The 27194-nt window shown below is 42.8% G+C and overlaps 1 protein-coding gene across 2 annotated transcripts in view; it reads right to left on the bottom strand.

The window, feature by feature from the left end:
* Positions 1-27194, bottom strand: part of RANBP10 (RAN binding protein 10) — an 84166-nt gene that overhangs the window by 30301 nt on the left and 26671 nt on the right. For both annotated transcript variants that reach the window (XM_067302819.1, XM_067302820.1), the window contains exon 4: positions 7290-7457. In XM_067302819.1, the coding sequence (XP_067158920.1) occupies positions 7290-7457 (168 nt within the window). The remainder of the gene's footprint in view (positions 1-7289; positions 7458-27194) is intronic.

Here is a 27194-nt window from a genome sequence, read left to right as displayed (position 1 = left end):
ACACCAGTATAACCAGTTCTGACATACATCCCATCTCGCAGTCACACAGGAATTCATTTTGTGTCACAGTGAGATGCACTGTAGCCTGCACAGAAGCAAGAGCATACCACCCCCTGTTTTTAATTTTAAGACTATTTATGTTGAGCACTGTTCAGCCAGAAACCAAGAGTTGCAACATAACATTACCACAGCAGCCTGAAATGGTAGTTTAAATTAATTTTTAGGAGTCAAAGTAGGAAACAAATAATCAATATTTGAAACAGAACAGAATTAAGATCAAATGCTCAGAAAAAATCCTGGACTGTGACTCAATAGTCAATAAGGGTTAGTTAACATAATGACAGTTCAGAGCTTGTCTGTTGAATACCCTCTCTACAACCCAAACAAAAAATTTAGGATCAACATACAAGTGATGTTGAATATATGATTGAGAAAAATATTTGGTAACCATTTCTCTCATCCAATCACATTGTTTTGTCTGCTCACTTATCCTTCTGTACACTGTGTGTGTCCTCCCCCAAACTTGATTTTCACAGCTATCCCCCCACCACAGGCATAAGCTTCACAGTTGTTTCATTCAGCTGGATGAAAGTGTGTTTCTATCCTTAAAACAGGCTAATCTCCTTGATTCTGCAGTCTACCGGTGTCCTCTGCCCCCAGCAACCCTCAGAGTTAAAGGTGGCCCAGCTTTCCCAAGAAAACTTCTGTAGCTGTACATCTGGAGCTGCATCAAGTGTATGGGCAAACATACAGTTTTCAAGTGGACTGTAAGATGGGTGGAAAATTGGCTGGACTGCCAGGATCAAAAGGTTGTAATCAGCAGCACAAAGTCCAACTGGTGTCCCTCAGGGATCAATACTAAGGCCACTACTGTTTTACATGTTTATTAACAACCTGGACAATGGCACACAGTGCACTCTCAGGAAGTTCACAGATGATACCAACTGGGAGAGTGGTCACTATGCTGGAAGGCAGGGCTGCTATTCAGAAAGGCCTTGATGGGCTGGAGAAATGACCCAGCACAAACCTCATGAAGCTCAACAAAAGCAATTAAAAAGTCCTTCCTCCGGATTGGAATATTCCCACAAAAACAGGACAAAAACAAGACAGGCTGGGGCTGAATGGACAGAAAGCAGATCTGCAGAAAAAGACATGGGTCCCACTGCACAAGTTGAACAGGAGTCAGCAACACGCCCTGGCAGTGAAACAGGCCAATGACATCCTGGGCTGTATTAGCAAGAGTGTAGCAAGCAGGCTGAGGGAAGGGATTAGTTCCCCTGTTTAGCACTTATGAGTCTATACCTGGAGTACCATGCTCAGTTTTGGGCTCCCCAATACAAGAAAGACAGTGACAGGCAAGTCCAGCAGAGGCCACCAAGACAGTCAGGAGGCTCAAGTCACATGATACATGAGGAAAGGCTGAAGGAAATGGGTCTGTTCAGTCTTAAGAACAGAAGGTAAAGGGGGGATCTTATTGCTGCCTAGAACTACCTAATGGGAGGGTACAGGAAATACAGAGTCAGACTTTTCTCAGAGGTGCCTGGTGACAGGAGACAGGAGGAAATAGTTGCAACAAGGGAAATTCTTATTAGATATCAGGAAAAAAAATTCAACATGAGGGTAGTCAGACATTGAAATGGGACCAGAGAGACTGTGGGATCTCCATTCCTGAAGACAGTAAAAACCTGAGAAGCTTCTGAATAACCTAATCTAGTTGGCACTGCTTTCAGTAAGGGGTTAGATGGATGACCTCCAGAAATCCTTTCCAAACTAAATTATTACATGATTCTTTAAATAAACTTTCCACACTACCTTTAAATTAAGGGATTTATATGTTTTGTTCCCTCTATTCCATAACTAAGACCAATAAATGCTTTATTCAGTGTACAGATCTAGAAATCTGCTGCACAAATATGTCTGCTTAGAGAGAGTTCATCCAGAATCTGCACCTCTACATACCTGCATCCAACAAAGTCAACAGCAGAAAGCAAAAGAATCACAGCTTTAACTAGTTAGCTGAATTTGAATGGAATTGAATTTAAACTGCACTCTGTTTCTGCAACACTTCCAAAGCTCAGATTCAATTTAAAGTAACAAACTTCAGGAATTTAAAGACTAAAGAACTGGACAGCTCAAGAGCTCAGGAAGCAAGAGCGAGGGTGTACAAAGTGCATCTCCTGCAAGTCCATGACGTTAATCTGATCAGCGTAATAGTGATAAAAAAGCATTAACTTTACATGAAGGTTCAGTGCTAGGAGACAGTGTGACCAGGCACTGAGTTCCCAGGAGGACAAACTTAACAAAGACTGCCCATTCCCTTCTCCACACACCCCAAGGCAGGTTGTTCCAGGACAGATATGGACCTAATCTGGGGGAGGGGAATGAGCAAAGCTATATATATCCCTCGTCCCACCACTTCCACCTACCATCTAATCAAAGGACCTTCACCAATCCATGACTACCAAACACCTGCATGCATCCCTGTGCATAAAAGCTTGGGGATCTTCCAGCCAATTCTAGCCTCCACCCAGCAACAATCATCCTGTCTGCCTCACAGTTGGCCATTTTCTCCACAGTATGTTTCAGAATTAAATTTGCACCAGACAACATGCACCTGGGTGATCGGCCACAACATAACATTCCACTTGGTATATAACAGGGTACTCCTCTGGCTTCTGTTTAGGTAACCATTGTACAGGGAACCCAAAAGCAGTGCTGATGGTTTGCAATAAGCAACAATACATTCATCAAGATGGGCATCTTAAAGAGTAGACTGGGATATGTCAACCCATGAAATACTTGAATACTTCTACAATTTGCTGCTGAGGAGAAGCACTATTAAACATACACATCCCTACACACTCCTGGAAACATTACCATCCAATCAAGCCACTTGGTAAAACTGTTCTTACAGAGGAATTAGGCTGCAGCCAAGTTTGATATTTTCCATTCATTTTAAATTTAGTTCATCCATAAAGTCTTGTTTTAAACCTCCCAATGCTCTTGCTTTCTGTAAGCCATGTTGGAGGACACTCAACTTGTTAAACCTGAGCAAAGCTGGAAAGCACATTTGTGAGCCTCTATGACAAACAGATTTCTTCATTTTCCCCAACATTCCTGTTAGTCTCTAAACTGGTTGCAGAATGAATATTTTACTTTACAGGTTAACTTGGTCTTTCCAAGTACCTGCACTAGAAATCACACAGACTACATGAAGTTGTCTATGCCAGGACTTCAGAGCCTTGCATGCTGTTTTTACAGACCTGCTGGTCCATAGTTCAGCAGGATCTACTCTCAAAGTTTGAGAACTGAAACACTCACACAGCAGTCCTTCAGCAAACTCATCCACTTAACCAGAAACCGGTAGCAGTCACATTCTCTTATCATCTCCTACTTCCCAGACTCTGCTTAATAGCTGGAGCACCAACATTTCTTACATTTCTCCCCGTCTCTCTTAATTCACACTCTAGCAACATCTCATCATTTTTTTTCTGGCCATGACTCTGCTTAGAACTCGTCAAAAGTGTTTCATCAGCAGCCAAAAGAAGATATTCAAGACATTTCACAGAACAGAGAGTTAAGACTATGTAAGATGTTAAAACAAACAGTTTCCCTGTGACATCTACAAACAAAGTTCAAGACCTAGCTCCAACCAGAACATCCAAAGTTTGCAATGGCCAGGCCAACAGTTCTTATATGGTGCTCCTGATAGATCTGATTAAATGGAAAAATATGGAGACAATGGAAGGTCATAGTTAAGAAACAGGAGAAAACTGCAAAGGAAACAAAGGAGGGGAGAGTCTAAACAACAGATGAAGAGGAGAGAAAGAAAAAGCTGAAGAGAGAATACCATCCTGCCCTATTCTTTAGGGAAAGAGTAAAGCTACAGCATCTCCCTTAAAAGTAAGACACATTCAAATGCCCAGAGGCAGGGCACCAAAACCCTGCTTTCAAACTAACTGGCATCACAAAGGGGCTTATTAACCTCATAAATATTTTTGATACGTATAGCAAAATTACACAATGACCTCTTTTCCTGAGAGGAGATATATACAGCTTCAGTGGCTAAAGATTTTGTGTCAGGGAACACCAAGGAAAAGCACATTCATCCCCTTTCTGACAAATCTTGGGTTTACACAACACAGAAATGAGATACTCAGTTTAGTGTTAAGCATCATGAAATGTTCAAGATCTTCATGAAGATATTTCTACCAGTGCACAAAGGGTCTTGACTTCCAAGTAAATCACTGCTCCTACCTCCTTCTGGTTTTGGATCCTCTGCTGACACGTGTCTCACCTCCCCCCTCACATTTACTCTGTTCGGTGACAATGAGAAGCTGTGCCACAGCCACGCGACTGGTATCTGTGGTTATGCAGTGCTCAGATAGGCTCTCCTCAGCATTGAACGAGAAGCACTTCTTCTCTTGAACCCTGTGTTTCTCTATTAGTGGCAAAAATAGACACTCCTGGCCCTTAACAACAGTCTTTCTGGCTGAAGTTTTAATTTTGATTTTGTAAGAAGACAGTAAAATGTTCCAGCAGCTGTTGCGGGGATCAGCACAGCAATGATTGACAGCCTGCTACTCCCCAGTACTTCGATTACACTCTCTTCTACACACATCATCCCTCCTGAGCATAATCATGGTCCCACTACAGCTGAAGGAAGAGCTGGTAAATGAATGAGCGAGTTGTGAAAGTTCAGGAGCCTCTCCCACCTATAATTTTCTCATACATATCATGTCTCATACCACTACATCTGAAAAGTCCAAGAGGAGGATACCCAGGAGACAATGACTCCAATAATCCACTGTTGTTCTGTAGGCAGAATGTAATTTAATTCCCTTTCTTTCCTACTCCTTCCCACAGCTGGGGTAAGCTGCCCTCCATGGGATCATTCAGTGTCAGATTAGAAAACACAAGCTTTCCACCAAAGAAAACTATCTTTGAAAGAAAAGGAGCACTAAAAATCAAGAAAGGAAGACTAAGCAATTTCACTGTGGCAAACACCTCCAAATGTCCTGAACAAAACAAAATGCTGAGCAGAACCTGAGGCAAAGAATCAGGAGGCTGTAGTAATGAAAAATGATACAAAAGTCACTAAACTGTTCTCTTTGTTTGGCTACATCTGCCCAGACAACATGGCTTTAATACGGCTTACATGGCTGTAACAACAGCATGGATTAAAGTAAACCAAGTGTCAGCATTCCCAGAGAATTTCAGCTGACATCCTCTCTACTCTGCAAACTTCTGGCAACTAAAAAGGTGTTAAATTTCAAATGAACAAATTGTATGCATTAAATAGAAGACCTGGTTTCTTCCTGGCTAGTGTGCTTTCATTGTGGAGGAAAGGAACAGCACTGTCAGGCTAAAAACCCGTGAAGCTGGAAAACCACCCACTCAAACAAAGGAAAACAGCCAAAGTAAGTGGCACAACACAAACCACTATACACACTCAAAATCAAGGACAGTAACTAAAAGGAGAGATTTTGTGAAATCTCTTCAACTATTTCAGCATCTTAAACACTGCTGCATGGTGAACTTGTCTCACTCCTAAGCAACAGCTCCTGTTCTACTTCACCAGTTGTTGCTTTCACACCTCTGCTGGTCTTCCCAGCACAGGACTGATGAGGTCAATGCCCACAGATTATGAGTTAAACGTAAAATAATCCAGCTATTAGAATCTGGGCAATTCACTAATACATGGACTACAAATGATTTCTCACCCTTTGTGATTGGTCTTGCCAGCTGATAAGCCAGAAGTTCGCATCAAGAGTCCCCTAGCATCACACCTGGTCTGGCTGACAAATAATTATAACTTCAGAAAAGAAGCCAGACCAGATTCCTAAAGAAACATTCTCAATTCTGAGTAACTCCCCAGGCAGCTTCTAATGAGGGTTCCATTTATAATATCAGAATGTTAAAAACAAATCTCAAAGGATGCTTGAATTTTTTTTTTTTCCATTTGGGGCTTGAGACCTCTTGACCTGTCGCAAAGCATTAGAACTATTTGCTGAATTCACTATTACCAAATCAACACTGAAAGTTTCTGGGAACTCATGTGCCTCATTTCTAGCCAACAATCTCCTCACCTATTAACAAATGGTGACTATGAAATCAGAGGAAAACTGAAAACCAATCTCCAAAGAAATTCTGTCTGCATGAGCTTGAGGCCTTTTTGCATCTGCCTCAAAAGGAGGAGTCTTCTTGAGATATGAGGGGAAAAAAGCTCTCCATCTTAGATCCATGTCTCCGATATACCTGCAACATAGCTTGCTCCTTCTCCCGCCAAGAGCTCACTAAAACTTATGCACTATCCAGGCTGCACACACACTGCTCTCCAGTCCCACTCCTTCCTTCTGCCCAGTCAGTCACCCAAAACAACTCTTTTTCTGATAAAGGTTTTGAATGTGGTATTTTTCTACCAGCTTCTTCACCTTGAATTCAATCAAGTAGAACTGATGCAGCAAGGAGAAGCAAAGGAAAGGAATGCTTTCCCCCTGCCAAACCAAATGAATTCCCGCTCAGAAAGCGAGATCATCTTATCAAAATACACTGCAGTGACAAAACAAATGACTGGAAATTAACCCGTTGGGGGGGGGGAGGGGGAGAGGGTCATCCACAAAGGAAAGACATTTTAAATACAAATGGCTACAACTTACTATTTTAGACAAATCAGATACAATGGATGCCTGGAAAACATCTGTGAGATATTCATTTGGGCAAAATCTGAAATTCCTTAACTTCAGGGGAAATACTGAAATGGCTGTGGAATGAACCAAATTATATATCAGTGCTTCAGATTAGCTTCAGTATAAGACATCTTATACTGAATTAATGTCTAGCTTTGAGACTACTTGGACCAATGAGCTCAAAGATAGACAAGTCCCTTTAAAAAGTGAAAAGCCACTGAATGACACAGTGGCTTTGTAGTTAGTTCTAACTAAACTTCCCACTTCTGTATTTCCTTGCTGCCAGCCATTAACTGTATTATCCAACCGAGCTGCACCGGTTGTGCAGTAGCAGAAGAAAGGAGCAGAAGCTGGGAATGCAATCCTAACCTCCTTCAAGAAATTGAGCAGTATAGAAGTCACTTTACATGCTAGAAGTATTCATGTCTTGGAGGCACCTTACAACTCCTGACTTTTGCTGAGTGTTCTTTTCTCTTCCTTTTCTTAAATCTTACTCACAAATGTGGGACAACAGCTAAAACCCATGTAAAGTAGTAGAGTAAACGGCAGGGAGAGCAGGGCAGGAGCACCTTTCTCCTGAGAACACCCTTCTCTGCTTACCTAAACTGTGGCCATTTTTCGTGTAGAAGCAGGTATTGTTGATAAGGTTGACGCAGCAGCCAATAACATCTCCAGTTGTGAATGTAGGACCATAGGGCTGTCCTGTCCCCGAAGAACAGAAGGAGTGCCCATCATCACCATGATACCCATACGAATGTTTATCCCACCCTGCAGAAAGAAAAAAGAACAGGTCAACAATGAAGCTAGTTTAGAAAAATGACAGCTCTCAGGACACAACTTTCTGGTAGGAAATTTGAGATTTTGATTACCACCCCCAATTCATTCTGAGTTGAAACAGAGATTAAAAATCTTAATTTTCATAGACCAATAATTGAAAACTGAAACTAATTTTCATCAATCATAACACATCATTGATGTTTCAACCTCATTTACCATTTATCAAAAATAATAAAAAGAATAAATTGCCAAAAAGTCATTTTGATAAGATAAAGATTTCTTGTTTTAAAAAATGTCAAAATCGTTTTTCTGATTCATCTTGCATGGGGTGAAACAAACTCTTCTTTGCAAAACGTTTGTGTTTCCCACTAACAGAATTTTCCAGCAAAACCATTTAATAAAACAATTCTCAGCCAACTGCAGCTGTGCCTGCAAGCACTGTTCACAGGCATAACAGAAAGGTTAGGGGTAATTTTTGCATTCGCAGATTCTTATTTCCCTTCTAACAGTTTATAAAGATTTCTGTGTCTCCTTTGGGCAACAACAGCACCCTTTCTGTAGATAGCTTAAAACGTAACTCTTAATGGTCAATTGGAACTTTTCACAATACACCAATATCTTTATTTCTTTTGTCAGTAACACTGGGTATGGGGTTAAAGTTGGGATCAGTGATTGCTCCCTGCCTTCTTGCTCTCATCTACATCTTACAGTAATTCCATTATTCTGAGTTCCATATTTTGTTCTATTCTATCTCAATTCTATTCCAAATTCTTTTGTGAGTTTCTTCTATGCAAGTATAACTGCTAACCATTGCAAAGAAGAGCTATTAATCCATCCACTAAAAGCTGAAGTCTTCTTCAGGTTGTACAGTGGTCTTCTCTTTTCAGGACTCTGTTTCATTTTCCTCCTGCAGATGAGAGAAAGCACAATGCCTCCCAGCACTGTGGGCCACAGCGTGATTCTGTGAATGCCACTTAAATCCCTTAACCCATGCCTGCCAAGTTCAGTTCCCATAACTGCTCAAGATGGCTTATACTTTCTTCTCTTAGGAGACCAGCTAAGGCAGGTAGGGAGTCATGAGAAACAGTTCTGTTCTCACACAGTTTAAGAAGGCATAACACACCCTGTCTTACAGGAAGACTTCAAGAGCAATCAGGATCTTGTACAGCTCTTTGGAGGAAGGCACTCTGCACAGCCACTAAGCAGTTTCTCATGGATCTTTCTCTCCTGACTTGCTTTGCTGAATGAAACAACCTTGACACTCTCACTCACTCTTTTCTCCAGCATATTTCCAAGCAAAAGCTATACCCCCCCAAAAAATTCCCCTTCAAGGGGTCTTGCAGTCTAGCAGTATGGAGGTCTCTGTTCTCTTCTGCCACACTCCCGATGCCTGTTTCATGGAAGGAGAAGACTCCTTTCACAGGGCTGGGAGGCTGTACAGATGCCAACTACACAGCCATCTCCAGACTTGCCTGAAATCTCAAAGGGCAAAGCTTTGAGAGCAACCTCAGAAAGTAAGGGCAGAAGAAGGCTGAGCATTCCTACAAACTACACAATCAAAACCATGTTTGGTAGAGAGAGGAACTGGTATTGAAAAGCTTGAGATGGACAGACACAACATACTAACAATCACCTTCACTGTAAACAGATCAGGCTGGATCCTTGGGCAGACCGTGCCAAACAGAAGCAGAAGCCAAAGAAGGTGTTTTGACCACCTACAGTTAAATGTGGAGCAATAGTTTTGGTAAAGGGACTACAAAAGAAATGGAAGAACCATCAGAGTAGATGGGTTAAAAAGTAGAACATGTGCATCCTGCAATAAGGCAAAAAAAGATTTAATACACTGCAAACCACAGAGAGGAGAAGCCACCTGTGAAGATGGGCTGGAGCACTTTTGTGACCTATGATTTTCATACAAAACATGAGGGCACTGCAAATTTAATCCCCCTGAATGGTGAGCAGCTACATGGGCTTAGGAATGCTTGCCATCAGAGCACACACATGCTCACTGCTTCTCAGAAAAGCAGGAGACATTCAGTGCACACCCAAGACCCTCTGCTTATTGCACCACACCACATGAATGCCAACAGCAAAGTCATGGATTAGAGCAAGACTGAATTATGCCATAGTCCCAAGATTTTGAATCTCAGAGTTTGGGGTGAAAGGTGTGAAGGGCTCTTAGGGAAGCAAAATCTATAAATGGCGAATAATTTCCTCCAGTAAATCCAATGCCTCTACAGTAACAGACTTAGATGTCCCAACAGTCAGCTCCCTCTTGCTAGCGCCAGCTCCAAACAAGCACCAGTCCTGTTTCATATCTTCATAAAGCCTGGAAGAATGGCACAGACAGCACTCTCAGCAAGCTCAAAAATGATGCCAAATTGGGTTGCCAAAAACAAAGGAGGAAGTGATAAGGACCCTAGAGTCTGTTGTCAAGCTTTCACTAAGACTATTTAGTGAAATATTAAGTTTTTAGCACTATGGTTCCCTTCTACTGTCTCTTTATTTTCTCTGCTGTTGGTCTGTGAAAGGCTGCTATCACTACTCTATTATTTTAGTCTCCCCAAACACAGACCTGTTACATGTGTATAAATAAACTTCTTCAGTGAAGCTGTTTGGGAACTTTAGATGATAACTCTTATCAGTTTATCACCTAAGCTAGTTAATAATACAGTCCAAATACAAACTTTTAACTCTTCTGCATACAAAACATTCCTGGCATCACAAACCTTCCATTTAATAGTAACTTTGCATCACTTACATCTAAGTAGTTAAATGCTTACATATCCATGTATACCCATGAGGTCAGGCTAACATGAGAAATGCAACAGGGTGCCCAATTGTGAGAACAATTTTGCAATACATTTTTGCCAGTGAAGACACTACAATTTTTAAATAAAAGAGACTTTGTTGCTCCATTACCAACAAATCACTACACTGAATAATTAAAACTCCTCCTGCTCCTGCACAGTTGTGTTTCATAAAATCACTACCTACTGTACCACCAAAGGTAGATAAATTCCAGTGAGAAGTTACTGAACAACGGATCTGAGGACAGCATCAGGCATGGTATGTACTGCAACAGCACCCGGGAACAGCTTGATCTGAAGAAGATTTCTCCACTGACAACAACTGATACTATCAGTTAAGGAAATTTCACTCATCCAGCACTTTACTAATGATATACAGAGTTAATTTTACCAACTCAAATGTTGTGTAGTGCTGAATCTGGTTCCTGACACAATGCTAAGTGAATTAAATCTATGTCATCAGCTTTATCAAATCACCACGGTCATCTTAAAAAAACAAGCCAGGTTTGTTCAAGAGAACTTACTGTACTTTCCATAAACACAAGCTGAGTGACATTAATTATATGCCTAACCTTTAGTTATTTATTAAGGAAATAATGTATCAGTATTTCTGAAATTCTGCCCAGGATAAATGTCAGGGTAATGACATACACATCATTCCAGCACTGGCAAACTTCAGCCAGTCTTCTGGAATTTCCCAGTATTCCAAACCAAAAGTAACAACCAGCATTTCTGATACTTCTAGGTGAAAGTTATCTGGGCCTGTTGATTTAAATGACGTATCTCTATCAGAAGTTGTTTGGCATCATCTCTGATTACCAGAGGGAATAGCTCAACACATGCATTTTACAAATACATCCTTGTACTTCTCAAAAGGAAAAAATACTTGTTCAACACAAACTTTTCTGCATCATTAATAACTTACTATCGCCACCTAGTAACAGGTCTATGTTATTACAACCTTTTCGTTGATTCGAACTATATTACTCACACTTCCAGTTCCTCAATAGCTTTCCTTTACAAAAGCCAGTACTGTTTTAATATGGGCTGAATCAAACTTCCCAAATGCCTCCCCCAAACCTAAGTATGCAGATTTCCTGGACTGTTTAACCTTTCTACCACCTTTACTGAACTACTTCCAGAAGCTACTGTTAAGACCCGGAAGGCAGAGATGAGATTTCATCTGCGTGTTCTTAAAGAGTTGCCATACCGGACCAGATACAGGGTCAATCTAGACAAGTATCTTGTTCAACCAGGAGATGCCTACAAGAAAGCATAAGAATAGGATGTGCATATATCATGATCTTCCTGAATACCGTTACCACTTTCCAACCACCTGCAGCATACAGATACACTAACCCAGATGGAGATTTGATGTATTTTGTAACCCCCAAAAGATTTTCTTTCCATGAAATTCTCCCATCCTCCCTTGAGCATACATGAACACTCACCATCCACAGTATCTTGCAACAAGGACCTTCTCAGCTTAATTGCAAACTGTGTGAAAAACCTCTCTCTTACTATTTTTATTTGATATCCTCTAGTTCTTGCACTGGAGAAGTTGGCAAACTATGTGTTAACTCTCTCCAAAACATACATAGCTATAAAGACCTCTATAAAATCCTCCATAATGAACCTTTTCCCAGACAGATGAGTACTGGCTTATTTAGCTGTTCCTGTGTTTCTGATCTTTTCTGAACCTTTTCCAGATTTAACGCATTGCGTTTGAGATTGGAGATGAAGGTGCACCACAAAGGAAGGAGGCTACAGTTGTTCTCTGTTCTTTTCCCTAGACCTCTGCCGTTCATCCTAGCATTTTCCCCCTTATCATTCTTTCTACCACCAAACTGATGTTTTCATGAAGCTATTATAACCCAAAGATCTCACTCTCGACGGGTCATAGTCGGTTCAAAACCCATCATCAGTCTATCTGTAAAGTTACAACGCATTCCACCCACATGCACTGATCTCCTTTCATCTGTGCTGAATCTCATCTGTCATCTCACTGCCTGCTCACTCACCTTTGGAAGATCATTCCCATAGTTCCTCTCCAACATCTTTCACTTTGCTACCTTCAGTAGCTCAGTATCCTCAACAGACTCTACAGGCCCTACAAACTTTCTGGCAGGCCCCCAGCTCCTGATTTGCTTGAAAACAGATATTAGCATTTTCAATAGCTTCTGTTAGGTGTTCTTCAAAGTCTTTCTTCACCAGCTTTACTGCAATTTTACATCCAACCTGATAGAGTTCATGACCCTTTCTACTTTCTGCATTAGGACATCACTTCAGCTTTTTGATGGATGGCTTCTTATTTTAAATACACATCTTTACTCCACTTGTTCAGCCACAATGGCATTCTTTTGCCCTTTCTCATGTCTTTTTTGATATATGACATACACTTGCGTTATGCTTTCAGTGTGGGATCTTTAAGTTGCCTGTAAGGATTTAATTCCCTCCGATGTCGCTTTTAGTTCCTTTTTAAATCACTTTCTCTATTGTACATAATTTCCTGTTTTGAACTGGAGGCAACCTTTACCCTCATTGACTTTTCATGCTCTAGAGAGGGTGTTGAATCGAACTGCATCACAACAAAAATTGCATAGTGGTTATTCAGTTGTAAAATTATGATCAAGTACTTAAAGTTGGCATAATTTCTGGCTGGCAGTTTTGAATTTAGCCACTTCATGCCTTTGAAAGGCTGTTAGTTACTATCCAGGCAACTGGAAGTTGCCTGGATAAAGTTCATGGTACTTTCACAGTCAAAAGGATGCAAATGTCCAAAGGATGCCTCACTAAGCGGGGCACGTGTGTCTTTGCCAACAGGCTGGCCAACCTGGTAAGGAGGGCTTTAAACTAGGAAAGATGGGGGAAGGGGAGAGTTTATAGTGACAGGGTAGTTGGCAAAACACGGTTCAAGTTGGGATGCCTCCAGCAGGTGCATGCAGCCAGGGAAGTGCGCACGGGACATGGCTATGGAGGATCCTCTTGTACCCCTCCTGGGAAACCTGCATTCTTGATCACCTCTCTGAAGTGCCTGTACACCAATGCACACAGCATGGGGAATAAACAGGAAGAACTAGAAATCTGTGTGCGGTCGCAGGGCCACGATCTCATTGCAATTACACAGACATGGTGGGATAGCTCACATGACTGGAATGCTGTCATGGATGGCTATGTGCTTTTTAGGAAAGACAGGCCAGGAAAGCGAGGTGGTGGAGTTGCTCTTTATGTGAGAGAGCAACTGGAATGTATTGAGCTCTGCCTAGGGGTGGATGAAGAGCAAGCTGAGAGCTTATGGGTAAGGATTAAAGGGCAGGCCAGCATGGGTAACACTGTTGTGGGTGTTTACTACAGGCCGCCTGATCAGGAAGAGGAAGTCAGTGAGGCCTTGTGCAGACAGCTGGAAGTAGCCTCACAATCCCAGGCCCTGGTTCTCATGGGGGACTTCAACCACCCCGATATCTGCAGGAAAGACAGCACAGCTAGGCACAAACAGTCCAGGAGGTTCCTGCGGAGCACTGGTGACAACTTCTTGACACAGGTGGTGCAGGAGCCAACAAGGAGAGGTGTGCTGCTGGACCTGGTACTAACAAACAAAGAAGGACTGGTGGAAGATGTGAAGGTCGGGGGCAGCCTTGGCTGCAGTGACCATGAGATGGTGGAGTTCAGGATCCTGCGAGGAGGCAGCAGGGCACTAAGTAGGATTGCAACCCTGGACTTCAGGAGAGCAAACTTTGGACTCTTCAGCGACTTACTTGGAGGAATCCCATGGGTTAGGGCCCTAGAAGGAAGGGGCATTCAAGAGAGCTGGTTAATCTTCAAGCATCACTTCCTCCAAGCTCAAGAGCGGTGCATCCCTATGAGTAGGAAGTCAAGCAAAGGGGGCAGGAGACCTGCATGGATGAGCAAGGAGCTCCTGGCAAAACTCAACCAGAAGAAGGAAGTCTACAGAAAGTGGAAAGGGGGACAGGCCACTTGGGAGGACTATAGGCACGTTGTCAGAGTATGCAGAGATGCGACGAGGAAGGCTAAGGCCCGTTTGGAATTAAATCTGGCAAGGGATGTCAAGGACAACAAGAAGGGCTTCTTCAAATACATCAGTGGCAAAAGGAAGACTAGGGAAAATGTGGGCCCATTGCTGAATGGGGTGGGTGCCCTGGTGACGAAGGATGCAGAGAAGGCAGAGTTACTGAATGCCGCCTTTGCTTCAGTCTTTACTGCTCAGGACAGCCCTCAGGAATCCCAGACCCTGGAGACAAGAGAGAAAATCTGGAGAAAGGAAGACTTTCCCTTGGACGAGGAGGATCGGGTTAGAGATCATTTAGGCAAACTTGACATGCACAAATCCATGGGCCCTGATAGGATGCACCCATGAGTGCTGAGGGATCTGGCAGATGTTATTGCTAGGCCACTCTCCATCATCTTTGAAAGGTCATGGAGAACAGGAGAGGCGCCTGAAGACCAGAAGAAAGCCAATGTCACCCCAGTCTTCAAGAAGGGCAAGAAGGAGGACCCAGGGAACTACAGGCCAGTCAGCCTCACCTCCATCCCTGCAAAGGTGATGCAGCAGCTCATCCTGGAGGCCATCTCCAAGCATGTGGAGGACAAGAAGGTGATCAGGAGTAGTCAGCATGGCTTCACCAAGGGGAAATCATGCTGAACCAATCTGATAGCCTTCTCTGATGGAATGACTGGCTGGGTAGACAAGGGGAGAGCAGTGGATGTTGTCTACCTAGACTTCAGCAAGGCTTTTGACACTGTCTCCCATAACATCCTCATAGACAAGCTCAGGAAGTGTGGGTTAGATGAGTGGACAGGGAGGTGGATTGAGAACTGGCTGAATGGCAGAGCTCAGAGAGTTGTGATCAGCGGCACAGAGTCTAGTTGGAGGCCTGTAGCTAGTGGTGTCCCCCAGGGGTCAGTCCTGGGTCCAGTCTTGTTCAACTTCTTCATCAATGACCTGGATGAAGGCACAGAGTGCACCCTCAGCAAGTTTGCTGATGAGACAAAACTGGGAGGAGTGGCCAATACACCAGAGGGCTGTGCTGCCATTCAGAGAGACCTGGGCAGGCTGGAGAGGTGGGCAGAGAGGAACCTCATGAAGTTCAACAAAGGCGAGTGCAAGGTCCTGCACCTAGGGAGGAATAACCCCATGCACCAGTACAGGTTGGGGGTTGACCTGCTGGAAAGCAGCTCTGCAGAGAAGGACCTGGGAGTGCTGGTGGACACCAAGTTCAGCATGAGGCAGCAAGGTGCCCTTGTGGCCAAGAAGGCCAATGGTATCCTGGGCTGCATCAGGAAGAGTGTTGCCAGCAGGTGGAGGGAGGTGATCCTGCCCCTCTGCTCAGCCCTGGTGAGGCCACATCTGGAGTCCTGTGTCCAGTTCTGGGCTCCCCAGTACAAGAGGGATGTGGCACTACTGGACCAAGTCCAGTGAAGGGCTACGAAGATGATTAGGGGACTGGAACATCTCTCTTATGAGGAAAGACTGAGAGAGCCGGGCCTGTTTAGCCTGGACAAGAGAAGGCCGAGAGGGGATCATCTTAATGCATACAAATATCTGAAGGGAGGGTGTCAAGAGGATGGAGCCAGACTCTTTTCAGTGGTGCCCAGCAACAGGACAAGAGGCAACGGGCACGACCTGAAACACAGGCAGTTCCATCTGAACATGAGAAAAAACTTCTTCACTGTGAGGGTGACAGAGGACTGGAAGAGGTTGCCCAGAGAGGTTGTGAAGTCTCCTTCTCTGGAGATATTCAAAACCTGCCTAGACGTGATCCTGTGCAATGTGCTCTAGGTGACCCTGCTTGAGCAGGGGGGTTGGACTAGATGATCTCCAGAGGTCCCTTCCAACCTCAGCCATTCTGTGATTCTGTGTGAAATGCCTGTGTTGATGCAATTATACTAATATAGTTTTTTTGTGTAGGTTCAGCTTAATGCCATGCTGGGCAAAGGGAAATGGAAAGTTTGTGCAAATTTGAGACAGAAGGTGTAAGAGCAAGAAATTGTCTTCTCAGCAGGAGAAATCTACATTTGGCACATGCATCACTTATGTGTTTTTTTCACAACCTTTCATTCCAACACTAGTAAACAACACAACCCCTGTTCATGCAGAAGTTAATGAATAAGCAAGCTGTTGCTATTCTGTGAAGCAGTTCCTTCTAGAGAAAACATATGGAATGGTCTAATTTTCCTGATAAAAAAACACCTCAAGTTTCACATATCAAAGGGATACCAAACCGAAGCAGCATTCTTACCTGACATGTAGCAGACAGGCTTTTGCCCAGCAGTATCTGTGCTAACTCCCAGAGCTCGCTGTTGATTTACCTTGCATGTGTAGAACACCACCCTTTACAGTAGGATTCAAAATCAGAGACTCTTCTATCAGCATCAGCCTATCATTGTCAAAACCAAGATTTGCTATTCTGGAACCACATGCCTTCTACAGAGCACCAGAAAACAGATGGGACAGATGTTCTACGCAAAGTCATAGCTGTCTGGTAAATAACACACTGCTTCCTTTTTCAAAACATCAGCTGTTTCTCAGACAAAGAAAGAAGCATCTATAGGCTGAGATTGCTTATGTAAGACTCCATCTGGACAGATTTGGCTAGCACAGTCCATCCTGATCTAGTGAGATATGGGCAGCCACTGCTAAGAAAACCTTGGGAGTACCCATGCATGAACGGTTTCCGACTGGTAGCTCATTCCAACACGATTGTGGGGTTTACATAACAACCATTTCAGTCCTGTGCTAATAGGTGACATCTAGAACAGGAGACACTTCAGATCTACGCATACTTGAAAAGGTTGAAAAATTCTCAAGTGCAAATGCAGATTCCTTAAGAAATTTCAGAAATTGGGGCAACTGTACAGGGTAGAGGAAGACACTTATTTTTTTTCTAAAAAGTAGACCACGGACTGCCAAGGGTCTATAGACTACAGGTTAAAATCTAGTGAGCTAGTATGTTTGGAAGGTTGGAGAGTTCAGTAAGCACAGTTCTCTCATTCTCTCCTTTTTCTTCCCCATCTTCTCCTCAAAAGCATAAAATCATTTTAAAGAGGGGAGAAGGAGAAAGGTAGAGAATAGAAAGAATTTGGCCATCTAGCATATGACAGTGGTCAAAGCAGAATCTAAACATCTGGCCTCCTAAGGCTCCTGTTTCAACCATGGCTCATTTTGAAGACAAATTTACTTAGAACTTGCAAATATACAGGCAGAACTACTCTGCAGGTAGGAACAGTATGAAGACCTCAGCAGCTAGCGAACAGAAAGAGGTTAAAATGCCATCACTTTGAATTGAACACATCAACACCCAAACCCAAAATACCTGTATAGAAAAAATAGTATTTATTAATAGTCACACACACACACAAAAGAGTAGCTCAGACTGTGCAATCAATAAGTAGCAAGAGTGTGGGAAGAAAGAAAAGAGGAAAAAATACCTAAGGCTTAGAAAGACATTTTTAAACACTCGGCACCAAACTGAAGTTCTGTTTGGCCTGCTAACATCAGCAAAAAAAAAAAACAGATACACTGGTCCTCTTGACAGACTATCTTGATCCCAACATGAACTAAGAAAATGGATAACAGCAAGTTCCATTGCTGCTGTTCGATAAACAGGCTGGAATAGTGCACTGCCCAATCACATAGCAAAAAAGATTTGAGTTACTTCTAGACAGTTATAGGATCAACTCATAAATGCCCACTGCTAAATAAGCAGGATTGCATGATGCTGATATTTTGTTAGAATAGAGGTTAGATGAAATGTACTACCTAGTATCACAAACTACTCTACATCCATCCCCATTCAGTCATATATTGTCCACTCAATGCCAACCCTCTTTTACTCTTGACTTTTTGGGCAGATCCTATGATGGGCCCAACTTTCGTTTCTGAGGTCAGCCTCTGCCTCAAAAAGCAGCTACTGGAAAGCAGTACTATTGGGCTGGGACACCATTTGTATCTTAGCATTGTGGAAATAGCATGTCATTTAAACTTTCCATTCAAGCAGTGCCAGTAACATGCACAGAACATCTTCTAGTAAGCACCGTGTAAAACTGGCATCACTGCTACACCACATCTAGGAACACTGGGAACTAAATTTGCTGCTCAACACTGAAATCATGTAGCATCAGGCCATATACAACACAGAAGAAATGCAATTCAGGATGACTCCTCGATGGAAATTGCCAAGATTAACACTTTTATTGATGCCTCTGCTGTCCTGCTGCTCTTTCTGCAGAGAGTGCGAGTTCATGAAAAGAATGCAAACTGGTGAGAGTGCATCATGGTTCAAACATGCTAGAATTACCAGTGGGCACAGCAAAACTGGGAAGTCAACATTCATGGAGATCTGTGCTGAGCACTCCTCTTATTTATCATGCCAAAGGACAGACTTGCAAGGCCGAGGAAGCTCGAAAAAGATGGTTGCTCCAGTAAGTTAGAGGCTGAGACCTCAGACTCTGACTGCTCTGCCACTCCTCAGGGTTAAAAAGATGGCAGACACTTACCCAAGTTGGGACTTTACCATTGACACATGGAGACTTCCCTACCTATGTTCATTTCAAGGGAGAAACATTCCACTATGGCTTAGGCTATACATTCAAGTTAATCTGTACCTGGTGCACAAGCTGCTGCAAAGGGCAAGGCCTTTTTTCACAAAATAAATTCACTGGCAACCTGACCTCCAATCAGGAAAATCTGAAACATCTTCTAAAGAGGCAAGTGATGTTGGTGTTTGGCCACAGAGATGGAAGTTCCTCAGAAAGAATCTCAAGTGTGATTTGTAAATTGGGGTATTGTCTCCCTGTTGTATCCTGAGTAACATCTGTGAAAGATGAGGCCAAGAGGCAGGCACAGTACAGGATCAGTAAGTCCAAGGGGAATCACTGTGGTACCTTCAGTCATCAGAGTTTGGAGGCCCATTCTTCAGGATAGGCCCTGGTGACTGCTCTACAGAGAACCTTTAAAGTGTTGGCATCTCTCCAGATTTTGCCTGTACCTAGTTTTTTCTCTTTTGTATATAGGACAGGCAAAGAAATACTTTTCATTTTTTCCCCACACCTGTTCTTGTCCAGCATTTGCTTGCAGCCTTCCTCCTCCCATTCCTCCAACCTGCAAGTCTAGCTTCCTGCAGCTGGCAGGGCAAGTAGTAAGTACAACCACCAGCTGAAGAGGGACAATAACTTGCGCAAACACATTGAAATAAACCAACCAAAATAATTTTAATAGGATTTATTGAATCCAAAGTACAGCAGAAACAGATATACCAACAGTGTACAGACTGCTTGTACAGTACTTAAGGGAATGAGATATTGAGGCTGAAGCCAGTTACAGAGCCCACAGTCACTGCTGGACCACATTCTGACTGGAGGCAGGGTGATTTCCATGCATTGCACTGTGCAGCCTGCCATTGCTTGACCAACTCAGGGGCTTTGGCAGCAGCAGAGCATGACATCAGTGGAGGAGAAGGTACATTAAGCAGAGGCTGAATAGATGAATAGGGTGCAGGAAGCAGGAAATTGCACATATAAAGGGACTGCCACAGGCAAACCGTGTGGGGAAGAAGGCTCCTGCAGTATCCTGATATTGACTGCATGTGTTCTCAAAACCTCAGACTTCTCCTGGTGTGCAACCCCACCGAAATTTAAGGGTGTGTAAGCTAGTACTGGCCCTGCTCCAAGGCTTCTGAAGAACACTCCATCCTTCGCAAGACAATCTACACTTGCCTCTCAGACTATGATGTGGATTCTTCTCAACTTCCAAGTTTTCACCACCATGCATACACCATATTCTCATCTGTGGTATCTGTTTGTTTCTATGCTCTCTGGGATAACGTGCGAGTACCAAGACTGAGTGGGGTAACAGAGCTTTATCTGGTCCTTTCCACTGTTAGATAGATAAGGTACCACTTCTTTGTGCTAAAGGGACCTCCTCTGTACAGATCCACTAGGGTCATTATGGGTCTTTTTTGCATGGCTGAGAACAGGATGTTGCTGCTCAGAGTTGCTTCTACAGTATCCTGGGCAAAGCAGTCCCAATAGGGACTGGTGTCTGAGAGGATAAGAAAATAAGAATAAAGGTGGGGCAGAAACAGTTGATTACAGAGGAGGCAGAAGGCCCCTCTACTGACAGCTCAACCATCTTGCAGAGTACTTGGCCCTGCCAGTGGTTTAACATGCCTTTGGTGTATGTCAATCCAGGACAGTAAAAGCATACTCTTGCCCCTAGCAAAGGGAAGGCTGAGCACATCCATGTGGTCCTACAGCTTTAGAAGCTAAATGCCTGTTGCCCCAGGAAGCATCTGGGGATGCTGCAACATCTTAGCTGTAGTTCAGTTTTATAGCCTTTCTGTCATACCATATGAAGCTGCACAGAAGTCAGATGCTTGGGTGAGAGCAAGGGTATAGCCTTGTTTTTTCAATCCAGTCATGCTTCATAGTCAAATCAACTAGTGTAGCTCAGCCTACAAAAACTGATGCTCACTGGCCCCAGCAATATACGCTATAGATTTGGGGAGGCAGGAATAGGGGAGGCATGGTCCTGGTCTGGAACAGCTGTCAATAGGCTTACATAGGAGGAGGTACAGTCACAACACCAGCTGCAGGACAGCAATAGGACCAGGGAGCAGCATGCTTAGCATTTTGCAGCACCTTCCTGGCAGAACCTCAAGGGCCTGGACATCTGCCCAGAAAATGTTTAGGGGGGGGGGGGGGGGGGAACCACCATCCCTCAAACCCACTTATCTAAGAGCACTAGGAAATTAAGATGTCCTGACTAGTAACACCCTAACTTTTTATCCAGGAACCTTCTTTATCATAACAGCTTCCACTTCTTCTGCAAGGTGGCAAAATGACTTCAAATGCAGCAAAGGCCCAAGCGCTGCACTGCGGGATCAACGTGTATACAGAAAACAAAACCACTTCATGCCACTGAGGACAAACTTCTCAAAGCAGAGACTGGACATGTTCAGGTCCCACAGTTCTTGTAGTACTGCACTGGACCATGTGCAAGGTAATGGTGCAGTGTACCACACCACTACACACATTTCCAATGAGGGAGTGCTGCACAGTGGCCTCCATCCCACCCTCATTCCCAGCAGATCTAGCACTTCCATCCAAGCCCAGTTTGGACCTTATGGAGCAACAACAGATTATGCTCAAGAACACTCAGGAGCCTTGGTAGGCCTGGCTGCAGGCCTGGCTCAAAGATTATTCCTAACTTTTTATAAAGTACTTTCAGTTGCAACTGCTAAAGAGACAAGGCTCAGACCAAATACTCATGGCAGAAAGACTAACTGTGGCAAACATCCAAAGAAAGAAAATGAAACCACAACATCTATCTTCCATTAATAGAAGGCAGCAACACAAAGACACAGTGACCCAAAGATCAAAAGGAGCGTTAGAAAGACAAGTGAAAAGGCCTGCAGGAGTTTGATAGATCCAGCAGAATGTGAGTGCTAATAAGCATTCCCTGATCCATCACAAAGTCTATCAGCATAAAGTAACACTGCAAAATTTCCTTTTAATGATACTGATTGACATGGCGATTTTAGATGAGATCAACAGCTCCTCCTGTTTGACTGCTACTAAGTATTAAGTAGGCTTCAAAACAACATTAAACCACAGTCAACGTTTATTTAGACAAAATGACACTACCCACTGATTCATAAAGAGAAAAAACAAAACCAGAAGGCTCTGGATGGCTGCAGTATGGGCAATAAAACCACATCAACAAGAATGGTCTGTTCCACCTGCCCCAGAAATTTGGTAATGAAGCCATTTGATTATCATTACTTAGCATGCAGCTCACCACAGAATGCAGTAATCAAGATAAAATCCTACTTCCTTAAATGACTAAAGACAGCAAGTGCTCCTAACTTACAAGCTTGATGTGTCAGAGAACTGCAACATATTGAAAATCTTCTGCCAGAGTCAGAACATGATTCAGTCTTTATGCAGAAGGGATTGAGCCATATTACAAGCCATTTGTAGGTTTGTAAAGAACACAACATGATTAAAGCACAACTACAAAACAGGTGGGTTCTATCAACAAAGGGCAACATTCAACAACTGTCTAGCATGATCGGGTCGCCACTGTACTATTACATCTATTATATTCCCTGACACGCCATATTAGGGGGGCGCAGAAAACAATGTAGGGCAGAGACGAAAGAAAATGCCAGAGTAGGAGTTTTTCCATTTATCTATTAAGCAACAGGGGCAAAAACCAAAAAATGGATACAACAGCCTTTATCATATACACAGGCCTCAAATATTATCATATTAAATAACTCACATTTGCATTTTTATGCCAACTTTTAGCTGATGAGCAAGAAGACTTTTATAAAATATTAAGATACCTTCCGAAAAAGCTTGCAAGGTAACTGGCTAAAGCCATTTTACAGAGACACTGAGGCAGTGCAGTTAAAAGATTCAGCCAAAGCCAATGTTGGAGCTTATTACAGAATCCAGGGGCCTTGTACCTGGCTACTGTTAAAAACATACCTTAAAAAAGGTATTTAACGAGGCAAGAAAAATACAAAAATATATGTATATATACACAAGGCATTACTGGGAGATATATCTTCCAGAAAAAGCACGTGGTAATGTTAAGAGATTGAAAAAAGGCCTCTCAGCTGTGCCTAAGATTATCTGGCTGGTCCATAATCTGTGCTATATATGGAGAGGACACTTCGGGATGTTACTAAAGACCACATCACAACCCCAACTATTCTATGCCATCTCAACTCAACTTTGGAAAGTTTATTTTCACATGGCACAAAACTAATACAACCTGATGGATAACAGAAAGCTCTATGTAGAGTAAGGATCAAACGTACCTGTAACATATGCCCACTTCTGGGAACATGTTACACCAGGGAAAACACTGCAGACAAAGTCTCTACAAAGAGCCAACCCATGTCTGTAGGAGTTACGACACAATAAAAAGCTAACAAAGCTGAAGGCAAGCCAACGTCTACAAAGCATCTTTAGTCTGTTTATCCCTCAGCTCTAAATTCAAAAGGGCTAATTAGACAAGGGCATAGCACTAAACCTGTGCTGGATCTTTGCATCTGCACTGCACTGGAGCTAGTAAGACCTTCAACAAATCAGGCCATGAAAAAGTGCAGGACAGCCATATTCCCCTGGCCCTGGACAAGAGCCAGCTCAGGCGGTGAGCTCCCTGCTGAACTGAATATAACAAGGAAGATCCAAGCTGGACACTTACAGAGGCAACACGCTGCCTCTGCATCATCCTTCTCAGAACACCCTGCAGTTCCCACATTACCCATGTGTTTCCATTTTCCAGGGTATCCAGGTAACCCACTACCCCAACTAAGAACTAGGTGACCACATTTAATAAGAATCACCTCTTACTCATCTGCATTAACTCCCGAGCATTTAATGGCCAGTGGAAACACTTTGATTAGTCTTCCAAATCCTGGATTACTGCCCTGAAACACTGATCCATGTTTCTGTTCAACTAGAATGATGTGTCTAAACACCTTCTCAAATATTTGATGAAGTATGGTTACTCAAAGCTCTGCTTTCATTCTGCTGCCTCTCATTCAAAACTGAAATCTGTGTGCCCAAAAGTTAGTCTAATTAAAAGGAAAAAAAAACCCAGCTCCCTAAAGACCTGACCAAATAGCTGACAGCAATTGTTCTGACTGCAGACAAGGCAATCAGTACAAGCAAATGTGTGAACTAAAGTGGGCCTGATGGGGAAAAAGGGAATAACTTTTACTTTACACAACCCTAATTTTCACATAAATAGCTGCAAATAAAACATGAGATTAAATTTAGCCTAAATTCAGAAGGTTATTTACTTCAATTCTGAGGTTCAGGAGTTGTTTTTGTTACTCTCCAGCTTTGAACACAGCTGATAGTGTCAGGTCTAACTGCATTTGAGATCAAGTCACAAAGGGCGGACTTGATCATCACTGCTACTGTGGCTCTCAACAGCGAGTGTCATGCAGTGTTCTAAGATATCTGTCCAATTCCTCCATGCCATGCTGACTTGCACCATATCAGCTCTTAGCAGAAAACTCCTGTTTTAAAATGTGTCCCACCTAAACAAGTCATATCCAGCTGCGTACAAGATAACCTGATTATGGGAGACACACCTCATGAGTGGAGCACAAGACTACATGGGGACGGTGGATTAGGCTGCTGCTGTATATGGCAGCCAAGAGGCAACAGAAATAAATTGCACACATTTTCTTTTTATATACACAAATGTAACTGCCAGTTCGGCATAGAGGCTAGCAACTTTGAGACTGCACTTTTGAAAATCCACTGTGGAAGAAAAACTTCATCTGAACTACATGGAAAGCAGAAGTCTAATCTCCTCGAATTCAAGAGGAAAGACTTCTTATTTTGCTGACTTTCAACAAGGTTATAACAATTGTATGAATCTCTGAGCAACAGGACACAGATTCTACGTACCATACTTCAGCACCAACTCCAAACACCAGATATTGTTGGGAAGAAAAAAGGGAATAGTACACAAACTGGCATACAAATTCGGATATTTCTTGTAATTCCTGCACAACATACATGTAGTAAAAGTTGGTTAAAAATCTATCTAACAAAGATGGATTAAAGGACTGGAGTATCTAAGAGAGGCTGAGAAACTGGGATTCCTCAGCCTAGAGAGGAAACTGATTGGGGGGAATCTTATCAACACATATAAACAGCTACTGGAAGGGTACAAAGAAGAAAGACACAGACTCTTCTCAGTGGTGCCCAGTGACAGGACAACAGGAAATGGGCACAAATTGAACACAGGAAATTCCACCTCCTCTCCCCTCCACTTTCTGCTTAAGCCTAAGAGATTGTCAAAGCCTGGCAAGGATTTTTCTTTGCTCTTCTTTGTAGCATGGGATGAGCCCCTTCCTGGACTTGCTCTGAATTTTAATCTTTTCTTTTACTATAGGGAGTAAGATATTGGTGTCTGTGATGCATCCAGTGGCAACAGTTCTGAAAAGATCAACAAGAGTTGTCACAAATCAAGAAAATATGATGAATAGGGACAGAGTGAAGAGCCAGAGATGTTTGGTCTAGAGAGAAAACCACAAAGCAATGATAAAAGTCTTCATGTATAAAGCTACAAAGAGGAAAGAAATTAATTATTCTCCATCTCCATGTGGCTAGAGAATAATACGCTTAAACTATAAGGGAGATTTAGGTTAGTCATCAGGAAAAGCTTTCCAACACAAAGACAGTGTTGGAAGAAGTTGCCAGGAAAGTAATAAAAGACTGGCTTAGACACACACCTGTCAGGCAGGTCTGATGTATAATTGAACTAGCTTCAGATCAGAAGATTCTCTGAGGTCCCATCTTTTATAAATACTGTATTTACCATTAAGACTAAATCCTTTTGCACAGGCCCTTAGTTTGTCATTGGAGTCACAGAAAGTGTTTTTATGACCCACAGTATATAGAAATAGAAAATAGAAAAGATGTTCTTTAGACACATTTGAATTAGAGAGATCTCATGGCAATCACAGAAATAATTTGGCTGGAAGGAACCTCTGGAGGTGTGTCGCAAAACTTCTTCCTCAGAGAGAGCTAACATTAAAGTTTGATCAGGTTGCTCATGGCTATGTCCTACTGAGGTTTGAAAATGTCTAAGGATGGAGACTCCACAGCCGTTCTAGCAACCTGCCCCCAACCCTGATGAGGAATAATACTTTCCTTATGTCCCATCACAATTCCCTTTATTTCAGCTTGTGTCATTGCCTCTCCTCCTTTCATTGTGCACTTCTGAGAAGAGTCTGGTTCTGTGTAAGCTCCCTTTAGATTGTAGAAGACTGCTACTAGATCCCTCCTCAGCTGCTTCTTCTCCAGGTTGAACAGGCCCAGGTCCCATAGTTTCTCATAGGTTCCTACAATACCAACATCTGTTCAGCCTCTCCCTTCTCCAGTCCCCTTGCAGAGGAAGCACACCTGCCTGAAAAGTGCTTGCAAAAACCCCTGGGGGGAGACCAATATCCCTTTCCTCAGGTAAAGTTAAAAGACTACAACATATTCCTCAATAGCTTTGCTCCCCTGTTGCATCCCCTCTGATACCTTGCAAGACAAGCTGAAAAGAAATAAAGTCTTACCCAGAAACGCCAACAGCTACCTATCAACAAGAGAGAAATGCAAAAGAAAGGAAGGCATCTGCAAACAAAGCTAAAATGGAAAACCCACTCACCTTCTTGGTGCCCACTCACCTTCTTGGAGGAGAGAGATTTAATTCCCAGTGAATTCATCAAGGAGATACAATTCCCAGTGCTCCTTTTTACATAATCTACAAGTCTATAGAAACACATCATTCACAAAGACCCTTTGCTGACCAAAGACATAGGACAGTCGGACAAACTGTTCCTGTTCTTGGTGATCTGGTTTAAGGAATTACAGTCCCACAAACCAAAGCCCAATATGTGGTAGGTTTCTGTATACCAAATTCCAATGTTTTATCTGACTACATACTAATTCAAGGCTATAAAACATTCTTGAATTTGAAAGCTTGTTCTTCTAATAGGGCATCTGAAACAGGCAAACAGTGAATAAGCCGAGCAATCCCTTTTAATTTTAAAAGCAAGGTAAAAAATAATCAAACACAAAGTTCTGTAAAGCAAACAATGACTAGTGAAAGAAAACTGGAACTCCCTTTAACACGTGCAATGCTGCATAGCAAGGCAAGTCAGTTATTAGCCAGAGGGTATTTAAAGTCTCTAAAGTGATTTGCCAGATCCTATCTCTGCTGTTTCAGAAACTGTAGCGGGGTGCCTAAGGGTACAGTTTCACAACATCTTAGGCTGAATTAAGACTTGACTGCTACTGTAGAGAATCAGTCCTCCTTCCTTCTCAGCATGGCTACACATTCCTGCTGGGTTAACCTCAGAGAGATAAAACAAGTGAA

This window comes from Apteryx mantelli, chromosome 10 (assembly GCF_036417845.1).
Source record: "Apteryx mantelli isolate bAptMan1 chromosome 10, bAptMan1.hap1, whole genome shotgun sequence".
Lineage (NCBI taxonomy): Eukaryota > Metazoa > Chordata > Aves > Apterygiformes > Apterygidae > Apteryx > Apteryx mantelli.
Note: the sequence above shows the minus strand (reverse complement) of the source record. Positions and strands in the feature narration are given on the sequence as shown.